Source organism: Gorilla gorilla, chromosome 12 (assembly GCF_029281585.2).
Source record: "Gorilla gorilla gorilla isolate KB3781 chromosome 12, NHGRI_mGorGor1-v2.1_pri, whole genome shotgun sequence".
NCBI lineage: Eukaryota > Metazoa > Chordata > Mammalia > Primates > Hominidae > Gorilla > Gorilla gorilla.
In genome coordinates, this window is record NC_073236.2 from 75,840,296 (window position 1) to 75,859,395 (window position 19,100).

General features: G+C 36.6%; 1 protein-coding gene across 6 annotated transcripts in view; it reads left to right on the forward strand.

Annotated features, from left to right (window-relative positions):
* VPS54 (VPS54 subunit of GARP complex) overlaps positions 1-19,100 on the forward strand; it is a 127,942-nt gene that overhangs the window by 88,097 nt on the left and 20,745 nt on the right. For 5 of the 6 annotated variants that reach the window (XM_031008384.3, XM_031008385.3, XM_055378009.2 and 2 more), the window contains 6 exons: positions 10,615-10,744; positions 11,319-11,500; positions 11,951-12,063; positions 15,010-15,073; positions 17,674-17,779; positions 18,651-18,738. In XM_031008384.3, coding sequence (XP_030864244.1) covers positions 10,615-10,744; positions 11,319-11,500; positions 11,951-12,063; positions 15,010-15,073; positions 17,674-17,779; positions 18,651-18,738 — 683 coding nt within the window. Of the gene's footprint in view, positions 1-10,614; positions 10,745-11,318; positions 11,501-11,950; positions 12,064-15,009; positions 15,074-17,673; positions 17,780-18,035; positions 18,137-18,650; positions 18,739-19,100 lie in introns of those variants that run through there. The other variant, XR_008676909.2, reaches the window with a different exon arrangement.

The following is a 19,100-nucleotide window of genomic DNA, read 5'->3' on the forward strand; positions in this document are numbered from 1 at the left end:
TAATACCAGTGATGATGAGCATTTTTTCATATGTCTTTTGGCCACATAAATGTCCTCTTTTGAGAAGTGTCTGTTCATATCCTTTGCCCACTTTTTGATGGGATTGTTTGCTTTTTTCTTGTAAATTTGTTTAAGTTCTTTGTAGATTCTGGATATTAGCCCTTTGTCAGATGAGTAGATTCCAAAAATTTTCTCCCATTCTGTAGGTTGCCTGTTCACTCTGATGATAGTTTCTTTTGCTGTGCAGAAGCTCTTCCGTTTAATTAGATCCCATTTGTCAATTTTGGCTTTTGTTGCCGTTGCTTTTGGTGTTTTAGACATGAAGTCCTTGCCCATGCCTATGTCCTGAATGGTATTGCCCAGGTTTTCTTCTAGGAGTTTTATGGTCCTAGGTCTTACGTTTAAGTCTTTGATCCATCTTGAGTTGATTTTTGTATATGGTGTAAGGAAGGGGTCCAGTTTCAGTTTTCTGCATATGGCTAGCCAGTTTTCCCAACACCATTTATCAAATAGGGAATCTTTTCCCCATTGCTTGTATGTGTCAGGTTTGTCAAAGATCAGATGATTGTAGATGTGTGGTATTATTTTTGAGGCCTCTGTTCTGTTCCATTGGTCTATATATCTGTTTTGGTACCGGTATCATGTTGTTTTGATTATCGTAGCCTTGTAGTATAGTTTCACGTCAGGTAGCATGATGCCTCCAGCTTTCTTCTTCTTGCCCAGGATTGTCTTGGCTATGTGGGCTCTTTTTCGGTTCCATTAGTAGTTTTTTTCATTTCTGTGAAGAAAGTCAGTGGTAGCTTGATGGGGATGGCATTGAATCTATAAATTACTTTTGGCAGTAAGGCCATTTTCACAATATTGATTCTTCTTATCCATGAGCATGGAATGTTTTTCCATTTGTTTTTGTCCTCTCTTATTTCCTTGAGCAGTGGTTTGTAGTTCTCCTTGAAGAGGTCCTTCACATCCCTTGTAAGTTGGATTCCTAGGTATTTTATTCTCTTTGTAGCAATTGTGAATGGGAGTTCACTCATGATTTGGCTCTCTGTTTGTCTGTTATTGGTGTATAGAAATGCTTGTGATTTTTGCACATTGATTTTGTATCCTGAGACTTTGCTGATGTTGCTTATCAGCTTAAGGAGATTTTGGGCTGAGATGATGGGGTTTTCTAAATATACAATCATGTCATCTACAAACAGAGACAATTTGACTTCCTCTTTTCCACATTGAATACCGTTTATTTTTTTCTCTTGCCTGATTGCCCTGGCCAGAACTTCCAATACTATATTGAATAGGAGTGGTGAGAAAGGGCATCTGTGTCTTGTGCCAGTTTTCAAAGGGAATGCTTCCAGTTTTTGCCCAGTCAGTATGATATTGGCTGTGGGTTTGTCATAAATAGCTCTTATTATTTTGAGATATGTTCCATCAATACCTAGTTTATTGAGAGTTTTTAGCATGAAAGGCTGTTGAATTTTTTCAAAGGCCTTTTCTGCATCTATTGAGATAATCATGTGGTTTTTGTCATTGGTTCTGCTTATGTGATGGATTACATTTATTGATTTATGAATGTCGAACCAGCCTTGCATCCCAGGGATGAAGCTGACTTGATCTTGGTGGATAAGCTTTTTGATGTGCTGCTGGATTCGGTTTGCCAGTATTTTGTTGAGGATTTTCTCATCGATGTTCATCAGGGATATTGGCCTAAAATTCCCTTTTTTTGTTGTGTCTCTTCCAGGCTTTGGTATCAGGATAATGCTGGCCTCATAAAATGAGTTAGGGTGGATTCCCTCTTTTTCTATTGATTGGAATAGTTTCAGAAGGAATGGTACTAGCTCTTCCTCGTACCTCTGGTAGAATTCAGCTGTGAATCTGTCTGGTCCTGAACTTTTTTTGGTTGATAGGCTATTAATTATTGCCTGAATTTCAGAACCTGTTACTGGTCTATTCAGAGATTCAACTTCTTCCTGGTTTAGTCTTGGGAGGGTGCATATGTCGAGGAATTTATCCATTTCTTCTAGATTTTCTAGTTTATTTGTGTAGAGGTGTTTATAGTATTCTCTGATGGTAGTTTGTATTTCTGTGGGGTCGGTGGTGATATCCCCTTTATCATTTTTTATTGTGTCTATTTGATTTTTCTCTCTCTTCTTATTAGTCTTGCTAGATCAATTTTGTTGATCTTTTCAAAAAACCAGCTCCTGGATTCATTGATTTTTTTTTTTTTGAAGGGTTTTTTATGTCTCTGTGTCCTTCAGTTCTGCTCTGATCTTAGTTATTTCTTGCCTTCTGCTAGCTTTTGAATGTGTTTGCTCTTGCTTCTCTAGTTCTTTTAATTGTGATGTTAGGGTGTTGATTTTAGATCTCTCCTGCTTTCTCTTGTGGGCATTTAGTGCTATAAATTTCCCTCTACACACTGCTTTAAATGTGTCCCAGAGATTCTGGTACGTTGTGTCTTTGTTCTCATTGGTTTCAAAGAACATCTTTGTTTCTGCCTTCATTTTGTTATTTACCCAGTAGTCATTCAGGAGCAGGTTGTTCAGTTTCCATGCAGTTGAGTGGTTTTGATTGAGATTCTTAATCCTGAGTTCTAATTTGATTGCAGTGTGGTCTGAGAGACAGTTTGTTGTGATTTCTGTTCTTTTACATTTGCTGAGGAGTGCTTTACTTCGAGTTATGTGGTGAATTTTAGAATAAGTGTGATGTGCTGAGAAGAATGTATATTCTGTTGATTTGGGGTGGAGAGTTCTGCAGATGTCTATTAGGTCCGTTTGGTCCAGAGCTGAGTTCAAGTCCTGGATATCCTTGTTAATTTTCTGTCGTGTTGATCTAATATTGACAGTGGGGTATTAACGTCTCCCATTATTATTGTGTGGGAGTGTAAGTCTCTTTGTAGGTCTCTAAGGACTTGCTTTATGAATCTGGGTGCTCCTGTATTGGGTGTATATATATTTAGGATAGTTCTTCTTGTTGAATTGATCCCTTTACCATTATATAATGGTCTTCTTTGTCTCTTTTGGTTTTTGTTGGTTTAAAGTCTGTTTTATCAGAGACCAAGATTGCAACCCCTGCTTTTTTTTTTTTTTTTTTTTTTTGCTTTACATTTGCTTGGTAGATCTTCCTCCATCCCTTTATTTTGAGCCTATGTGTGTCTTTGCGTGTGAGATGGGTCTCCTGAATGTAGCACACTGATGGGTCTTGACTCTTTATCCAGTTTGCCAGTCTGTGTCTTTTAATTGGGGCATTTAGCCCATTTACATTTAAGGTTAATATTGTTATGTGTGAATTTGATCCTGTCATTATGATGCTAGCTGGTTATTTTGCCCGCTAATTGATGCAGTTTCTTCCTAGCATTGATGGTCTTTACAATTTGGCATGTTTTTGCAGTGTCTGGTACCAGTTTTTCCTTTCCATGTTTAGTGCTTCCTTCAGGAGCTCTTGTAAGGCAGGCCTGGTGGTGACAAAAATCTCTCAGCATTTGCTTGTCTGTAAAGGCTTTTATTTCTCCTTCACTTATGAAGCTTAGTTTGGCTGGATATGAAATTCTGGGTTGAAAATTCTTTAAGAATGTTGAATCTTGGCCCCCACTCTCTTCTGGCTTGTAGGATTTCTGCAGAGACATCCGCTGTTAGTCTGATGGGCTTCCCTTTGTGGGTAACCTGACCTTTCTCTCTGGCTGCCCTTAACATTTTTTCCTTCATTTCAACCTTGATGAATCCGACAATTATGTGTCTTGGGGTTGTTCTTCTCAAGAAATATCTTTGTGGTGTTCTCTGTATTTCCTGAATGTGAATGTTTGCCTGCCTTGCTAGGTTGGGGAAGTTCTCCTGGATAGTATCCTGAAGAGTGTTTTCTAACTTGGTTCCACTCTTCCCATCACTTTCAGGTACACCAGTCAAACGTAGATTTGGTCTTTTCACATAGTCCCATATTTCTTGGAGGCTTTGTTCATTTCTTTTCACTCTTTTTTCTCTAATCTTGTCTTCTCGCTTTATTTCACTAATTTGATCTTCAGTCACTGATACCCTTTCTTCCACTTGATCAAATCGGCTATTGAAGCTTGTGTATGCTTCACAAAGTTCTTGTACTGTGGTTTTCAGCTCCATCAGGTCATTTAAGCTTTTCTCTAGACTGGTTATTCTAGTTAGCCACTCATCTAATCTTCCTTTAAGGTTTTTAGCTCCCTTGCAATGGGCTAGAACATGCTGCTTTAGCTCAGAGAAGTTTGTTATTACCGACCTTCTGAAGCCTACTTCTGTCAGCTCGTGAAACTCATTCTCCGTCCAGTTTTGTTCCCTTGCTGGTGAGGATTTGTGTTCCTTTGGAGGAGAAGAGGTATTCTGGCTTTTGGAGTCTTCAGCATTTCTACTCTGGTTTCTCCCCATCTTTTTGGTTTTACCTACCTTTGGTCTTTGATGTTGGTGACCTGTCGATGGGATTTTGGTGTGGATGTTCTTTTTGTTGATGTTGATGCTATTCCTTTGTTTGTTAATTTTCCTTCCAACAGTCACATCCCTCAACTGCAGGTGTGTTGGAATTTGCTGGAGGTCCACTCCAGACCCTGTTTGGGTATCACCAGCAGAGGCTGCAGAACAGCAAATATTGCTGCCTGATCCTTCCTTTGCAAGCTTTGTCGCAGAGGGGCACCCACCTGTATGACGTGTCTGTCGGCCCCTACTGGGAGGTGTCTCCCAGTCAGGCTGCACGGGGGTCAGGGATCCACTTGAGGAGGCAGTCTGTCCGTTATCAGAGCTCGAACACTGTGCTGGGAGAACCACAGCTCTCTTCAGAGCTCTCAGGCAGGGATGTTTAAGTCTGGAGAAGCTGTCTGCTGCCTTTTGTTCAGCTATGCCCTCCCCAGGGAGGTGGAATCCAGAGAGGCAGTAGGCGTTGCTGAGCTGCGGTGCGCTCTGCCCAGTTTGAGCTTCCCTGCTGCTTTGTTTACACTCTGAGCATAGAACTGCCTACTCAAGCCTCATCAATGGCAGATGCCTCTCCCCCCACCAAGCTCTCACATCCCAGGTGGATCTGACTCCTGTGCTACCAGTGAGCAAGGCTCCGTGGGTGTGGGACCCGCTGAGCCAGGCACGGGAGGGTATCTCCTGGTCTGCCTGTTGCAAAGACCGTAGGAAAAGCACAGTATTTGGGCAGGAGTGTACCACTTCTCCAGGTGCAGTTACTCACAGCTTCCCTTGGCTAGGAAAGGGAAATTCCCCGACCCCTTGCGCTTCCCAGGTGAGGCGACACCCTGCCCTGCTTCAGCGCACCCTCCATGGGCTGCACCCACTGTCCAACCAGTCCCAATGAGATGAACCAGGTACCTCAGTTGGAAATGCAGAGATCACCCGTCTTCTGCGTCGATCTCGCTGGGAGCTGTAGACAAGAGCTGTTCCTATTCAGCCATCTTGGGAGCGACCGGTCAACTCAGTACTTTATGTAAATCAACTTATGGTCCTGGAGCTTATAAAGGTCACAGTTACAGCATAAAGTCAGCTATAACACTGCTCTTCAGTACAAACAAACCAAACCCTGAGCTATATATTAATAAAGTTTCTTCTGTGTTCAGGCTGATATTTTCACATTTACTAGTTAGGGTGCAGTCTAAAACTGCTATAAAAAGAGATGTAAAAACTCTTTAGCTTAAACAGTGTAAAATTTTGTTTCTCTCATGTAACATTTCAGAGGTGGGAGATGGTCAGCTGAGAAGACAGTTCTACCATTCTCATGTGTAGTTTTCATCTGTGTCTAAGGTGGCTGTTCTGGCTTTTAGCATTTCATTTTCATCCGTAGCAGCAGGAAGAAGAGGACAAAGGGCTGATACCTTGCTTACTTTGTTTTGCTTGTTAAACATTTTAACAACAGCCATGTAATTTGGGTAGAACTAAGCCTACCTTCCATCTTCAAGTATCAATTGTATTCATCTTCCTCTCAGCCCTTTTATGATCCATTTGGAACATAAGGCACGTATGGGAAAATGTAGCAATTATAAAGTGCTCAGCTCAATTAACTAGCACAAAGTGAATGTGTTGGTGTAATTGTCACCCACCTCAAGAACTATAACTTTACCAGCTCTTCAGAAGCCCCTCTTGCTGCTGTAATACTACATTACTCCTTCCCATAGGAAACCATTAAAACAACTGGTTTTTCCAGTTTTTAAACTTTATGTTAATGGAATAATATATTTGGTCTTTTGTCTCTGATTTCTTTCGTTCAGCATTACAGTTGTGATATCTATCCAGGTTGTTACATGTAGCAGTGATTTTATTTTTTGTGTACAAATAATCCATTTTATGATAACACCACAATGTATGTATGTACTTTACTTTTGATAAGATTTGGGTTATTTTCATTTTGGATTGTCACGAACATTCTTCTAGATAACTTTGTTGCACATGTTACAAGCATTGCTGTTGAATATATACCTGGAAACAAAGTATGTGAATGGTCAATTTAGCTAATGCCGAACAATTTCTCAAAGTGGTTGTACTCATTTACGCTCCCCTCAGAAGTGTAGAGCAGTTTGTGTCACTCCACATCTTCCTTCACTCTTAATATTGCCAGTCTTTTACATGTTAGCCATTCTGTTGGGTATGTTGCAAGTGTAGTAATTTTATTTCCCTGATGATTGTTAGGAGAGCACCTTTTCATACATTCATTGGCTTCTGGGATGTCCTTTTCTATGAAGTGCCTATTCAAGGCCTTTACCCATTTTTCTGTTGGTTTGTCTTGATCTGTGAAGGTTCTTTATATTATGTCAGCACAAGCCTTTTGCCAGTTGTCCATATTGCAGATATCTTCTCCCACTTTCTGTATTGACTTTTCACTCTTATTGGGTTTTTTGGTGAACAAAAGTTCTTAATATAATTCTATGATTCATTACTTTCCTTTATGATTTATGCTTCTTTGTGTCCTGTTTAAGAAATCTTTCCCTACCTTAAAGACTTGAAGATGTTTTCTGGTTACTGTCTAGAAACTTTGTTACTGTCTTTTTCACATTAAGACCTACAGTCCATCTAGAATTGATTTTTATGTTTAGTATGAGGGTTAAGATTTTTTTCCCATATGGATATGTTTTTGACCTTGCACCATTTATTGAAAAGGCTGTCTTTCCTACTGCTCTATAATGTCACTCTTGACATAAATCAAATATTCAGATAGGTGTATCTGTTTCTGGACTCTGTTTCGTTCACTTTTCTGTCTTTACACCAGTACCATTAAGTTAAATTGTCATAGTTACTGTAGTTACTATAGCTTTTGTTTTCTTAAACAACTAGTTTGTAGAGATGGGGTCTTACTATGTTGCCCAGGCTGGTCACTCCTGGCCTCAAGTGATCCTCCTGTCTCAACCTCCCAGAGTGCTAGGCATGAACCACCATGCCCAGCAACTGTAGCTTTTTAATCCATATTAATATCTGGGAGATTAATTTCTTCCACTTTTTCTTCTTTAGGATTGCCTCAACTCTTCTTGGTCTTTTACAAATCCATATACATTTTAGATTTGTTAGTTCTCTGTTACCTTCACGTAGATTTGTTTATATTTTATTCTTTCTTTTTAAAAACAAGCACAATCCAGAATTCACACTTATTACTTCCACTCACATCCTAGTGGCCAGAATAATTACATGACTATGTCTAGCTATAAGGGAAGCTTGAGAAATAAGTCTTTAGCCTGCGGACTATTTGCCCAGCTAGAGCTGTCATTGTGGCAAAAGAGAGAACAGATACTGAAAGATAGTTAGCTTTCTGCCACACCATTTGAGATCCTTTTAAACTGGATGCAGTCTCACAGTTTTTATCCTTCCCCTCCTACCTCCATTGTGGCTCACTTTATACATTGAACCTTCTCTGGCTTTCCCCAATTGCATCCTCCTACAGCATGAAGCATAGGTTCTGTAGATGGTTCTTTCTATGTTCAGTAGGCACATAAATGTCTGGGAACTACCCAACCCAAAGGGGCAATGAATTGAGTATACTTATATGTGTGAGTCTAACTAGTTCTTTCATACAACGGCTCTGACTATTCCTGTAGCAAGTGTTTTTGTGGTATATAATTGAATCACTGATATAGAACACGCAAAAATACGTCTGACGTTCTAACTTTGTTAGTGGTAGATTTTCCCTATTTTCTTACTTCAAAATAACCTGCAATTTTGTAAGTTTATTGCAATGCAAATATGGCACAGAATAGCAAATACTTTTCTAGGCAGGAAATAGGAAAAGAAAAACAATGGAAAATATTAGAGTTGCAGAGCATAATGTCCTCAAGTTTCATCCATGTTGAAGCATATATCAAAATTTTCTTCCTTTTTAAGGCTGAATAATATTCCATTCACATGTATGTGATATATACATACAAGATGTATATGTATATATCACATTTTGTTTATCTGTTCATCCATTAGTGGACACTTGGGTTGCTTCCACATCTTGGCTATTTTGAATAGTGCTGTTATGAACTTGAGTGTACATATAAATCCTAGAGATCTTACTTTGTTATTTTGTATATATACCCAGAAGTAGAATTGCTGGATTATGTTTGAGTTCGTTTGTTTTTTTCCTATTGACGTGAAAGTTAGAGATCTAACTGAAGTTAAAAAATAATTTTTTTTTCTTTTTTTTTTTCCTCACTCCTTCACCCAGGCTGGAGTGCAGTGGTGCAATCTCGGATCACTGCAGGCTCTGCCTACCGGGTTCACACCATTCTCCTGCCTCAGCCTCCCAAGTAGCTGGGACTACAGGCGCCTGCCACCACGCCTGGCTAATTTTTTTGCATTTTTAGTAGAGACGGGGTTTCACCATGTGTTAGCCAGGATGGTCTCGGTCTCCTGACCTCATGATCTGCCCGCCTTGGCCTTCCAAAGTGCTGGGATTACAGGCGTGAGCCACCGCGCCCCAGCCCCAAAAAATCTTTTTAAAAGCAGAATTACAATGAATGAAATTATTTTAAAAAACTAACTTTGGGCTTTTTGGATTAATTCACTCTTTTTTTTTTTTTTTAAGGACTTGAGTTGTTTTTATTTGCTATTTTCTGTTTATATTTTTGTGAATTGGTAGGATATTGCCAAGAGTTTCAAATTCCTTAATCATTCTGTTACATGGGGGACATTTTAAGTAATGTTTCAGGAATTAAAAATTTACTTCAGTAGTAAAGTTGACTTTGAAATTTAAGCAAGAATTTTGCAGGTATTCTGTTTTGAAATACTACTAGACTGTTTATATAGAAATGTCGGAGCAGAGGAAGCTTACTCGATTAGAAGTAGACTAATTCTAGGTTCTAGTTCTACTCTCTTAATATTCTAACCTTGGATAGGTCACTTTAACTTTCTAAGATTCAGTGTTCTCCTCCATAGGTGGTTATTTATCTGCCTACCTCAGAGTGTGAGAATGAAACGAGATAATGTTTCTGCGAGTACTTTAAGAATATTAATTCTTCTGTTATTTTGAAGCATTAGTAAACAAATTTGGTGATATTATGATTTTGAAGGATAGCAGGTAATAACCTTCTTTAATACCATAACCAATTAGAATGGTAGTTTGCCTCAAAGTAATATACACCAGAGCCTCTTTGTAGTATCTTTGAAAAGTATTTTAATTCAGCTGAAAGAGAGAAAAATGAGGTTAAGGTACTTCACTTGGCTCATGGTAACACTAAACTGAACTGATGGCATGGAATCATTGGTCTTTATATATGCCCCTGGGGGAAAATGTTTAAAAATAGAAAGTTTTACATTTCCCCTCAAAATTGAAAAAAAGTACATTATGTCTTATAAATACTCCTCTTTGAGTTTAGGTTCCTTGAAAGCAGCAACCTATTATATTCCCTCTAGTGCCTAGCGCTTAAGCATGGTGAATGCCTAGTAAATATTAGTTCAGTTGAACTGAATATTTATACTCATTCATAATTATAAGTAAAAAGAGAGCCTGTTTGTCATGAAATAACATTCCTTCCCTCTTCTTGCTTCCACTGTATCATCCTAGGTGCCTATGCACAACTGTCCCCTGACATAGCTACTACCTTGTACCTAATCTAAAAATTTAATTTTGCTATAGTTACTGCAGACTTTCCAATTGGAGTCTGAACCAAGTGTTGAAAATACTACGGTGGAGAATGAAAATTCTTATTTAAGGTTATGATAAAATACATTTGTGGATGGGCACAGTGGCTCACACTTGTAAATCCTAGCACTTTGGGAGGCTGAGGTGGGAGGATTGCTTGAGGCCAGGGATATTTGAGACCACCCTGGGCATTGTAGCAAGACTCTGTCTCTACAAAAAATTTTCAAAAAAGATTAGCCAGGTGTGGTGGTGCACACCTGTAGTCTTAGCTACTTGGGAGGCTGAGGTAGGGGGTTCACTTGAGGCTAGGAGTTTGAGGTTTCAGTGAGCTCTGAATGTGCCAGACCCTGTCTCAAAACAAATAATAATATAGATAATAGTTGTATTATCTGAGCATGTTTAAGTAATGTTTCACTATAAAAACTATAAGATATTTGGTACATCATAGAATTTTTCTTCAAATGTGAATTTTACAGCTTTTTCATCCTTTTTATTGATAGGTCACCTGTGGAGAATACTATGTTTACAACTTTCCCTGACTAAATCTTATTTTGTCATTTTCAGGGTCAGTGAAGATATGAAATTAACTGACTCAGAGCTAGGAAAGCTGGCAAATAATATCCAGGAATTATTATATAGTGCCTCAGATATATGCCATGATCGAGCTGTCAAATTTCTCATGTCAAGAGCAAAGGTAGTTATTTTCATAAAGCTTTATATATTTTATACATAATAATTTTGAAGATCTGGAATTATGTCTTTGCTTCCTGTGTTCCCCATAATGCATATTATATTTTTAACATTTAATAAAGTCATTGTTACCACTGATGTGGTCTACTAGGGAGATGTTGAGATATGAAGTAATCTAAAATAAATAGGAGTTATTAAAGCATTATTTTCAGATAAATGATTAAATGACATTTTGAAATATATGTTAATAACTAATTTGAAATTAATGTTGTTTTACATATATAGTACGTGTATATATGTATACCTAAATATATGTAAACAAGTTTATAATAAAACTCCAACATTGTGAAAATTTTATAGTATGACCTAAATTCATTTGAACTATTATATTAGTTATAAAGGGATCAGAATCAAATTTGGACCTCTTAAGCATTTCATGCTCAATTTCTGGGTCTGAAGTATTGGGAAATATTATTAAAATAAAAAATATATAGATTATAATAATTGTTAAACTAACTTGGTTTCATAACTCAATTTGGTGTTACACTAACTCTCATGATTTTTGTATTAAAATTTAGGATGGTTTTCTTGAGAAGCTAAATTCCATGGAATTCATAACACTTTCTAGATTAATGGAAACATTCATTTTAGACACCGAACAGATCTGTGGAAGAAAAAGCACGTCATTACTTGGAGCACTTCAGAGCCAAGCTATTAAGTTTGTAAATAGGTTTCATGAAGAGAGAAAAACCAAGCTCAGGTATCATCACCATGTCCATTCTGTTGTTTGATTTTTTCATTTTTCTTTGTGAAACACAGTTATGTTTAAAAGAGGAAACTTAATTGGCCAGTGAAAATGCCTGATAAAGGTTTTTTTAACTAAAGGCAGATTGTGTAATTAAAATCACATTTCTTGGCTTTTCAAAGCGGAGTTAGAATGTTTACTTCTATTAAAGTACTTACCAGGAAGATCCTCAGTAAGTTGACTTTTGTTCCCACTCAAAGTTAAGTAAATTGTTTCATCATTCTTTTTGATTAGGCTGAGATATAAAAAGGGAACTATTTTCTAAGTATTGGTCCTGCTTATTAAAGTGTTCAGCACTTTTTAAGTCTTATGTTCTCACTCAGCTCTTCTTCCTTTTCTTTTAAACCAAGGAAGATGGTATTGAAATGTTAAAGTTTACCTTCTTTTCTCTTTACTGTGGACTAGCCTCCTCTTAGACAATGAGCGCTGGAAGCAAGCAGATGTTCCTGCAGAATTTCAGGATCTTGTTGATTCTCTGTCAGATGGGAAGATTGCTTTACCTGAAAAAAAATCAGGAGGTATGTGTATTCATTCACACATTCTCTTTCAATTTTATATTGTTTATTTATTTTGTATTAATGCTTAATATTTCTTTAGTTGACAATGCCTATTTCAAAGCTAGAACCAATATTTCCAGCTTAGTAAATACTTGACAGGAAAACTATGGTAATTTATAATAATTATTTCAAATATTTATTGCGTGTTATAACCATATGCCAGACACTGGACCATGTTCTTTACATGCATTACTCCAGTTCATTCTCAAAACGATCTGTGATACAGGTACTATTGTTTCTTTGTGTAACAGTGAGGAGGCTTGAGGCTCAGAAGGGTTAAGGAATTTTTATACAAATGATGAGTTGGGATTTGAAACCAGCTTTATATAATTTCATAGCTATGTTCTTAGCTACTATACCATATTGTTTACATACATGAATTGAGTAAGCACTAGTTAGCTTCTACTTTGTGTCCTATATTGAGACAGAATTGAGACAGAGATAACAGCTGTAATTCTGCTTTAAAGAGGCTAAGTCTAATGAACAAAACCAAAAAATACATAAGCAATCACAAGTAATGTAGTTACATGATAGCGAAAACCCAAACGTAAAGAAAGAAAACCATGAAGGAGACAAAAAAGGAAGAACCAGAGAGGCAGGGAGAAATCTAGAACATAGAAGTAAAATGATGAGAGAGTTTTCATGTGGAAGAGATGGCTGGGAAATATTTTTGTACCCTAGTTCAGGTGGAGTCATCATGTGATAATAATGTAAATTTATTTATAATAGTCCTATAAGATTTACAATTATGAAATTCTTGAGTATTTCTAACAGAGAAGGTAGTTGCACTATTTCAGATTTTATGCATTTAATCAAAGTTTTAAATTTCTACACAGAAATATTTTTAAATTGTATACTTCACATTCGCACAAAATGCAACTAGGCTACAAGAGAAAGACTTGAGTAAAACACCAACAGTAACCATTAGTTTGATACATAGATCATTTGCAATCTCAGTAATTCAGTGGAGTGATAGTCAAATTGCAGTTCAGTGCTTAGTAACTGGAAAAGTGAGGAAGGGTAGACAAGTATAGCCTACTTTTTCAACAGATTTGGCTGTGCAGGAAAAGTGAGTGATGAAATAGTAGCTAAAGAAGTTAGAGAGAGAGGGTGATTTACAGGGCAAGGTGCATGGAATCGAATCCAGAGTTTAAGAGAAAGGCTACTACTTCTGCCCCTGTGACAAGGGGAAGAGGGTTAAGGACAAGTATAAAATAGATGAGTTGATATAGGGCAGAGAAAAATTGAAGGAATTAAGTAAACTTTTGTCATATGACAGTTTTTAATAGGTAATAGCATTGGGTGGTAGAGTTTTCTACTTGATTGTATGATATTGGCACAACTAAAGCATTCAAGTAGCAAGAGCTGATGGAAAAATAAAACACTCTGACCACTCTAAATCACTAGTTTAAAATTATAAGACTTATCACTCATCTAGTCTTTCAAGCTATATTTAATTGACTTCCCTCTATGTGAGGTGCTGTGCTAGATGACTAGGATATGTTTTCTGTCCCTGAACAGCTCATGGTCTTTTGATTCCACTGTTAAGCAAACAGAATGATTTCTGAATTAAAATCATAAATGTGGAATAATTGAATTAATCGTGTGTTTTGTTTGAAACATGAACTACTTATTTTCACTTCTTTGGAAGATATTGATGGTAGGAGGTTTCTCTTACATACCTTGCTTCGTCTCAGTCTTTGTTTTCCTCTCTGAATAGCATAGGTGTATGCTATTAGAAGTCCATTAACATTTTACTAGTTCTTTTCAAGTTAAGGATCCTGGATTATTACCCATTTATCCATGATACATTAATTGGGTTACTATCCACTCAGCTAGGCATTGGGGAAATGAAGATTAATGGATAGCAGCTAATATTAATTGAGTGTTTACTTACACTGTTTTGTTCTAAGTATTTTACATGTGTTATCTCATTTACAGGTCCATGAGCTAGACATTATTAGTATTCCTATTTTACAAATTTAGAAACTAAGGCACAAAGAGGTTAAGCAACTTGTCTAAGGTTACATAGCTAGGAAGTGGTAGAGCTGGGATTCCAATCCAGGCAGACTGACTTTAGGGCCATTTCTCTTTTCTACGATGCTATGCCACTTCTCTGTAATATAGAAAAGTGATGAAGACACAGTCCTTAACCTCAAAAAATATACTTCTGACATACATAGTAAATTGTGATTGGAATATATATAGCTCTCAAATAGTCAAATATATTTACAAATCCTAAAGGAATTTGAAGCTTAGGGAAGCATAATGAGCTGCCCATGGTAATGTAATCAATTTGGCGTATCCAGGATAAAATCCAGTCCACTGTTCTTTTCACCTCAATATGCTGAATTTTGTTTAAAGAAATATCACATGCTGAAAATAAAGTAACGTCTGGGTTGAAGTATTAAAAATTAAATATATAATTTTTCCATCAAATTTAGAAATTAACTTGTATTTTATAATGATAATAGTAAAGACAACCAATTTAAATGCTAGTTCTGCCTTTCCAAAACTAATAACTTTTTAAAAAACTATTTGCTGATCATTTACCTTGTGCCAGCCCTAAGGGATAGGCAATTTGTGATAATTATTTCTACCATTAACAACAACCCTGAAAGATATTGTTGTCCACATTTAATAGATACAGATAGTGATACTCAAAGAGGTTAAATAATTGCCCCAAAGTCATGTATCCAGTAATTGGTAGTACTGGTACTCAAATCCAAATCTCTCCAACTTCCAGTATACTTTATTTACTGTGTGCCAAATAGTTTCCCAGGAAGTAGATGTTTATTTTCAGAAATGAGAGTTTTTGGCCTTAAACAGGAATTATCTTCTTCAGCTTTTTCTCTATTTTGTTTCATCTGGTACTCTTGTCTCTCGTTTATTTGCTTTACTCTGTAGCCACAGAAGAAAGGAAACCAGCTGAAGTTCTTATTGTCGAGGGACAACAGTATGCAGTTGTTGGGTGAGTGACACATTTTTCTTTAGTAGTTGAGTCAACTATTTAAAACACAGGTCTTCTAGTTCTCCCTTGAAGTGAATTGGAAATTTTGGATTAACAATTTTAACAGTGTTAAATTTGGATTAACTGTTTTAAATCCTGCAAAGAACTTAAAGGAAACTTTATGGATTTCTTTATCTTCTCTCTTCTGTAGCATACATTATTAAGGACTGCACTGGCTTAACACAAAAAGCTTGATTTTTCTCATATAACAAGAAATCTAGACAACCCAAGAGTAATTGTAGTGGATCCATGATATTATTGCTATCCCAGGCTCTTTCTATCTTTTCTTCTGTTGCTTTCTTAGAATGTATTATAGCATAATAGTTTAAGTTGTGAACTCTGGAACCCACACAATGTGGAAAATAGTACTATACACAGAATTATTGTGAAAATTAAGTAATTCATGTAAAGCATTTAGCACAGGTCTAGCACCTAATAAGTTGATAGTTGTTGGTAGTTATTCTCATTGGCATCATTTGAATCACTACATCTTTTACCAATAAAAGTATCTCAAATTCAAGTTAACTAAGAAGCATACAAATTCCATCTTTTTTTGTCTAGTACTATGTCTTTTATTAAATTGGTAATTAAAATATATCTTCATATTCTTTAACAGTACTTCACAGCTTAAGTGTTTTCATATATATGTGATCTCATTTGATCATTACAACTACATTGTAAAATAAAGATATTGGGGATTATTATTTCCTTTTTCCACTATGAGAATTGAAGCTTAGAAGATTAAGTGACCCAAATGGAGTCAGAATTCGAATCTAGGTCTAACTGCCAATATCTAGCCCAGCATTCTTTTTCACTTTTCTTCTTGTCAAGTGTTTTTTGAAATGGCCACCACCTCCAGGAAGAATGTAATTCTATGTCCCTCAATCATGGCACTTACCGTAGTATAATAGAATTGTTTATTTATGTATATGTCTTCTAATTTGACTCTGAATTCCTCAAAGGTAGAGATGAGGTCTTACCGTTTTTATTTGTCTTGGCACCATAATAAGCACTCAAAAAGTATGTATAGAATTAATCCTTTTTCTGTATCTGTATTCAAATACCTGAAGTCCACACATTCTAAACTAAAGCCTCCATTCTTTTCTCTTCTGAAGTCCTTCCCTGTTTCTGGTAGGGAAAGCTTTCTTCAGTCTTCCTGTAATCCCATCCCTTCAATATAATTATGATTTCCCTCCTTAACTACTGGTTATCTGGTCACTCTTCACTTGCTTGATGGATATGGTCCCCTCTGGCCATCTTGCTTTTGGCTCTTTAGGCAGAGAGTCTGTTGCCAAAACACTAAATTCCCTGGCTAAAGGGGAACTATTACAACTTCTGAGAGACAATTACAAAAGATAAGCAATGGACTCATGCTCATTTAGGCAGACTCTAGGAGAAATAAGCATAGAGACCAGTATGCATATATGGTCTGACAAGCTGTTATAAAGGCTAGACACCATCTTTCTTGAATCATTAGTTCCTGATATCTTTCAGGCTCTTATAAATCCTTATTTTACGTAGATCTTATTTCTGAGCATCTCATTGAACTTAGATATCCTATGATGAATGGCTTTCTCCTTAATTTCAATCTTCTTTAACCTCCCAGTAGTGTGTCTTTTTAACGTGTGATTTGTCCTTCTATGGAGGTGATAACTTTAACTGTATCATCTTTGGAAAACTTTTTTTTTTTTTTTTTTGAGACGGAGCTTTGCTCTTGTTGCCCAGGCTGGAGTGCCATGGCATGATCTCAGCTCACCACAACCTCCGGCTCCCAGGTTCAAACGATTCTCCTGCCTCAGCCTCCCCAGTAGCTAGGATTACAGATGTGCAGCACCACGCCCAGCTAATTTTGAATTTTTAATAGAGACAGGGTTTCTCCACTGTCAGGCTGGTCTTCTCCATTGTCAGGCTGGTCTCGAACTCCTGACCTCCAGTGATCTGCCTGCCTTGGCCTCCCAAAGTGCTGGGATTACAGGTGTGAGCCACCACACCCGGCTAGAGAACCCTTTGTGACCTACCAATAAAATTCTTAGGAGACATGTTTTCCTTAGAAGCCATTATAGATTTTTTTTTTTTCCATCTCACTAAGAAAATCTGGACTAGGTTTTCTTCATCAATTCATTAGTTATGATGGAGGACCTACTATGTTGGTAATCAGAAACACTGGATAGGCTTTTTGTCAGTGTTATTGAATTGGCTAATGAATGCAATACCTGTCTTACTGAAGCGACTCCCTTACTTAATAAGAATGCCATACAGAGAGTATTATGCCTCTTGTACAGAATTTAAGGAGCCACTCATTCTCAGTGTTGTGCAAGCTGATCCTGCAATTGCACAGAGTAAGAGCCTCTTTAAATTTTGCATTCTAGACACCTCTCTTGTCTTGTGTTAGTCAAGAACCTGCTGTACTAGTAGGTAAAATGCATACTTTAACATAGTTACCAAGGTCATTATATTCTCAGAGATCCTTTGTGCCATTAAGTAATTTGATTTTTATATGCCAAATTCTTTTGATTTTTCTTGTTTTAATTTCCTATTGGGCCATTTTTCTTTTCTTGTAGAACCGTATTGCTGTTAATAAGAATTATCCTTGAATATTGCCAGTGTGTGGATAACATCCCATCTGTTACTACTGACATGCTTACTCGTCTGTCAGATTTATTGAAGGTATGTATGACTTCACTCCATTATGGAAAAATTGTTCGAGGAATTAATACATTAGGGTGTGACTAACCTTAACTCAAAGACATTTCAAGGTCAAATTAACTTTAAGACATTAGTTTTATAACATTTGATTGTGGTTGAATCACAACATGTTATTGGAAACAGGCTGCCTGCTTCCTTCTTACTCCACAGTTAGTGATCCTCATTCACCCATAGAGTTGTTAATGACATTGGAGACAGGAGATGATTTGTTCGTTAGGTGCTGAACATGACTGAGGCCACTTAGGTCAAAAAACCTGGACTGGCTTCAAATGTGCATGGAAGGAATTCACTGAACTTTACAAAATTCATCTCACTAAGGTTAGAGATTTTTCTTGCATCATTCTTTCAGAACCATTGATATAAAATGAAAATGTGATGATTTTATTCAGCCATTTCATATTGAGATATTTTAAACTACCAGTATGGAGGAAATGCTTTATTATTTTTTTCAAACCTCTAATCTATTAATTATGTTCTGACTTGAGTTGTCATGTTTTAGCTGAGAAAGATTTTTATAACTTTTGAAAATAGGACTTCCCAACAAGAATGACTGAAACCGAATTTGTTTTGTACATGCAAATTAAAGATTAATTTCTGCGAACTGATTTTTAGAATTTTTCAACTTTTTTCTTATCAGTAAATATTATCATTTAGAATCTCCCCTTCTCATTTCTTTTTCATTAAATAAATAGATACTAATTGCTTCTACTAGATAATTCATTTGGCCATTGAATGAGAGGAAAGGGGAATGTATTTTTATAACAGCACATTGCCAGGATATAAAGAACAGTTTTTAGTAAATTTTGGGATTTTTTTCTCCTTCTTTTGTTAGTACTTCAATTCAAGAAGTTGCCAGTTAGTTCTTGGAGCTGGTGCACTGCAAGTTGTTGGACTAAAAACGATAACTACAAAAAATTTGGGTATGGATTCTTGCATTTAATTCACTTGCTGAAGTGTTAACAGTGATGTCACTGTACTCATCATGTTTTTTTATACCTCATGTTTTCATGGCTCTAACCAAAGTGGCATTACTCTAAAAATAAATGCTACTTACTCTTTTATGTATACTCATCACTGAAAAAACTAACCATGGGGAAAAGGTTACGATGCATTTCCCCTCCAAGTATAAGTTACTTGGAAGTTACACCACTCTAGAAAATATTAAGATATAATGTGTATAAAGTATTTGGGGGTGAAAGCTATCTGAATGTCATAAGAGAATCAGTTGTCTTGTTATTGTGATACTGATAATACTCACAACTTGAGTCCTTTGTGAAAGCAG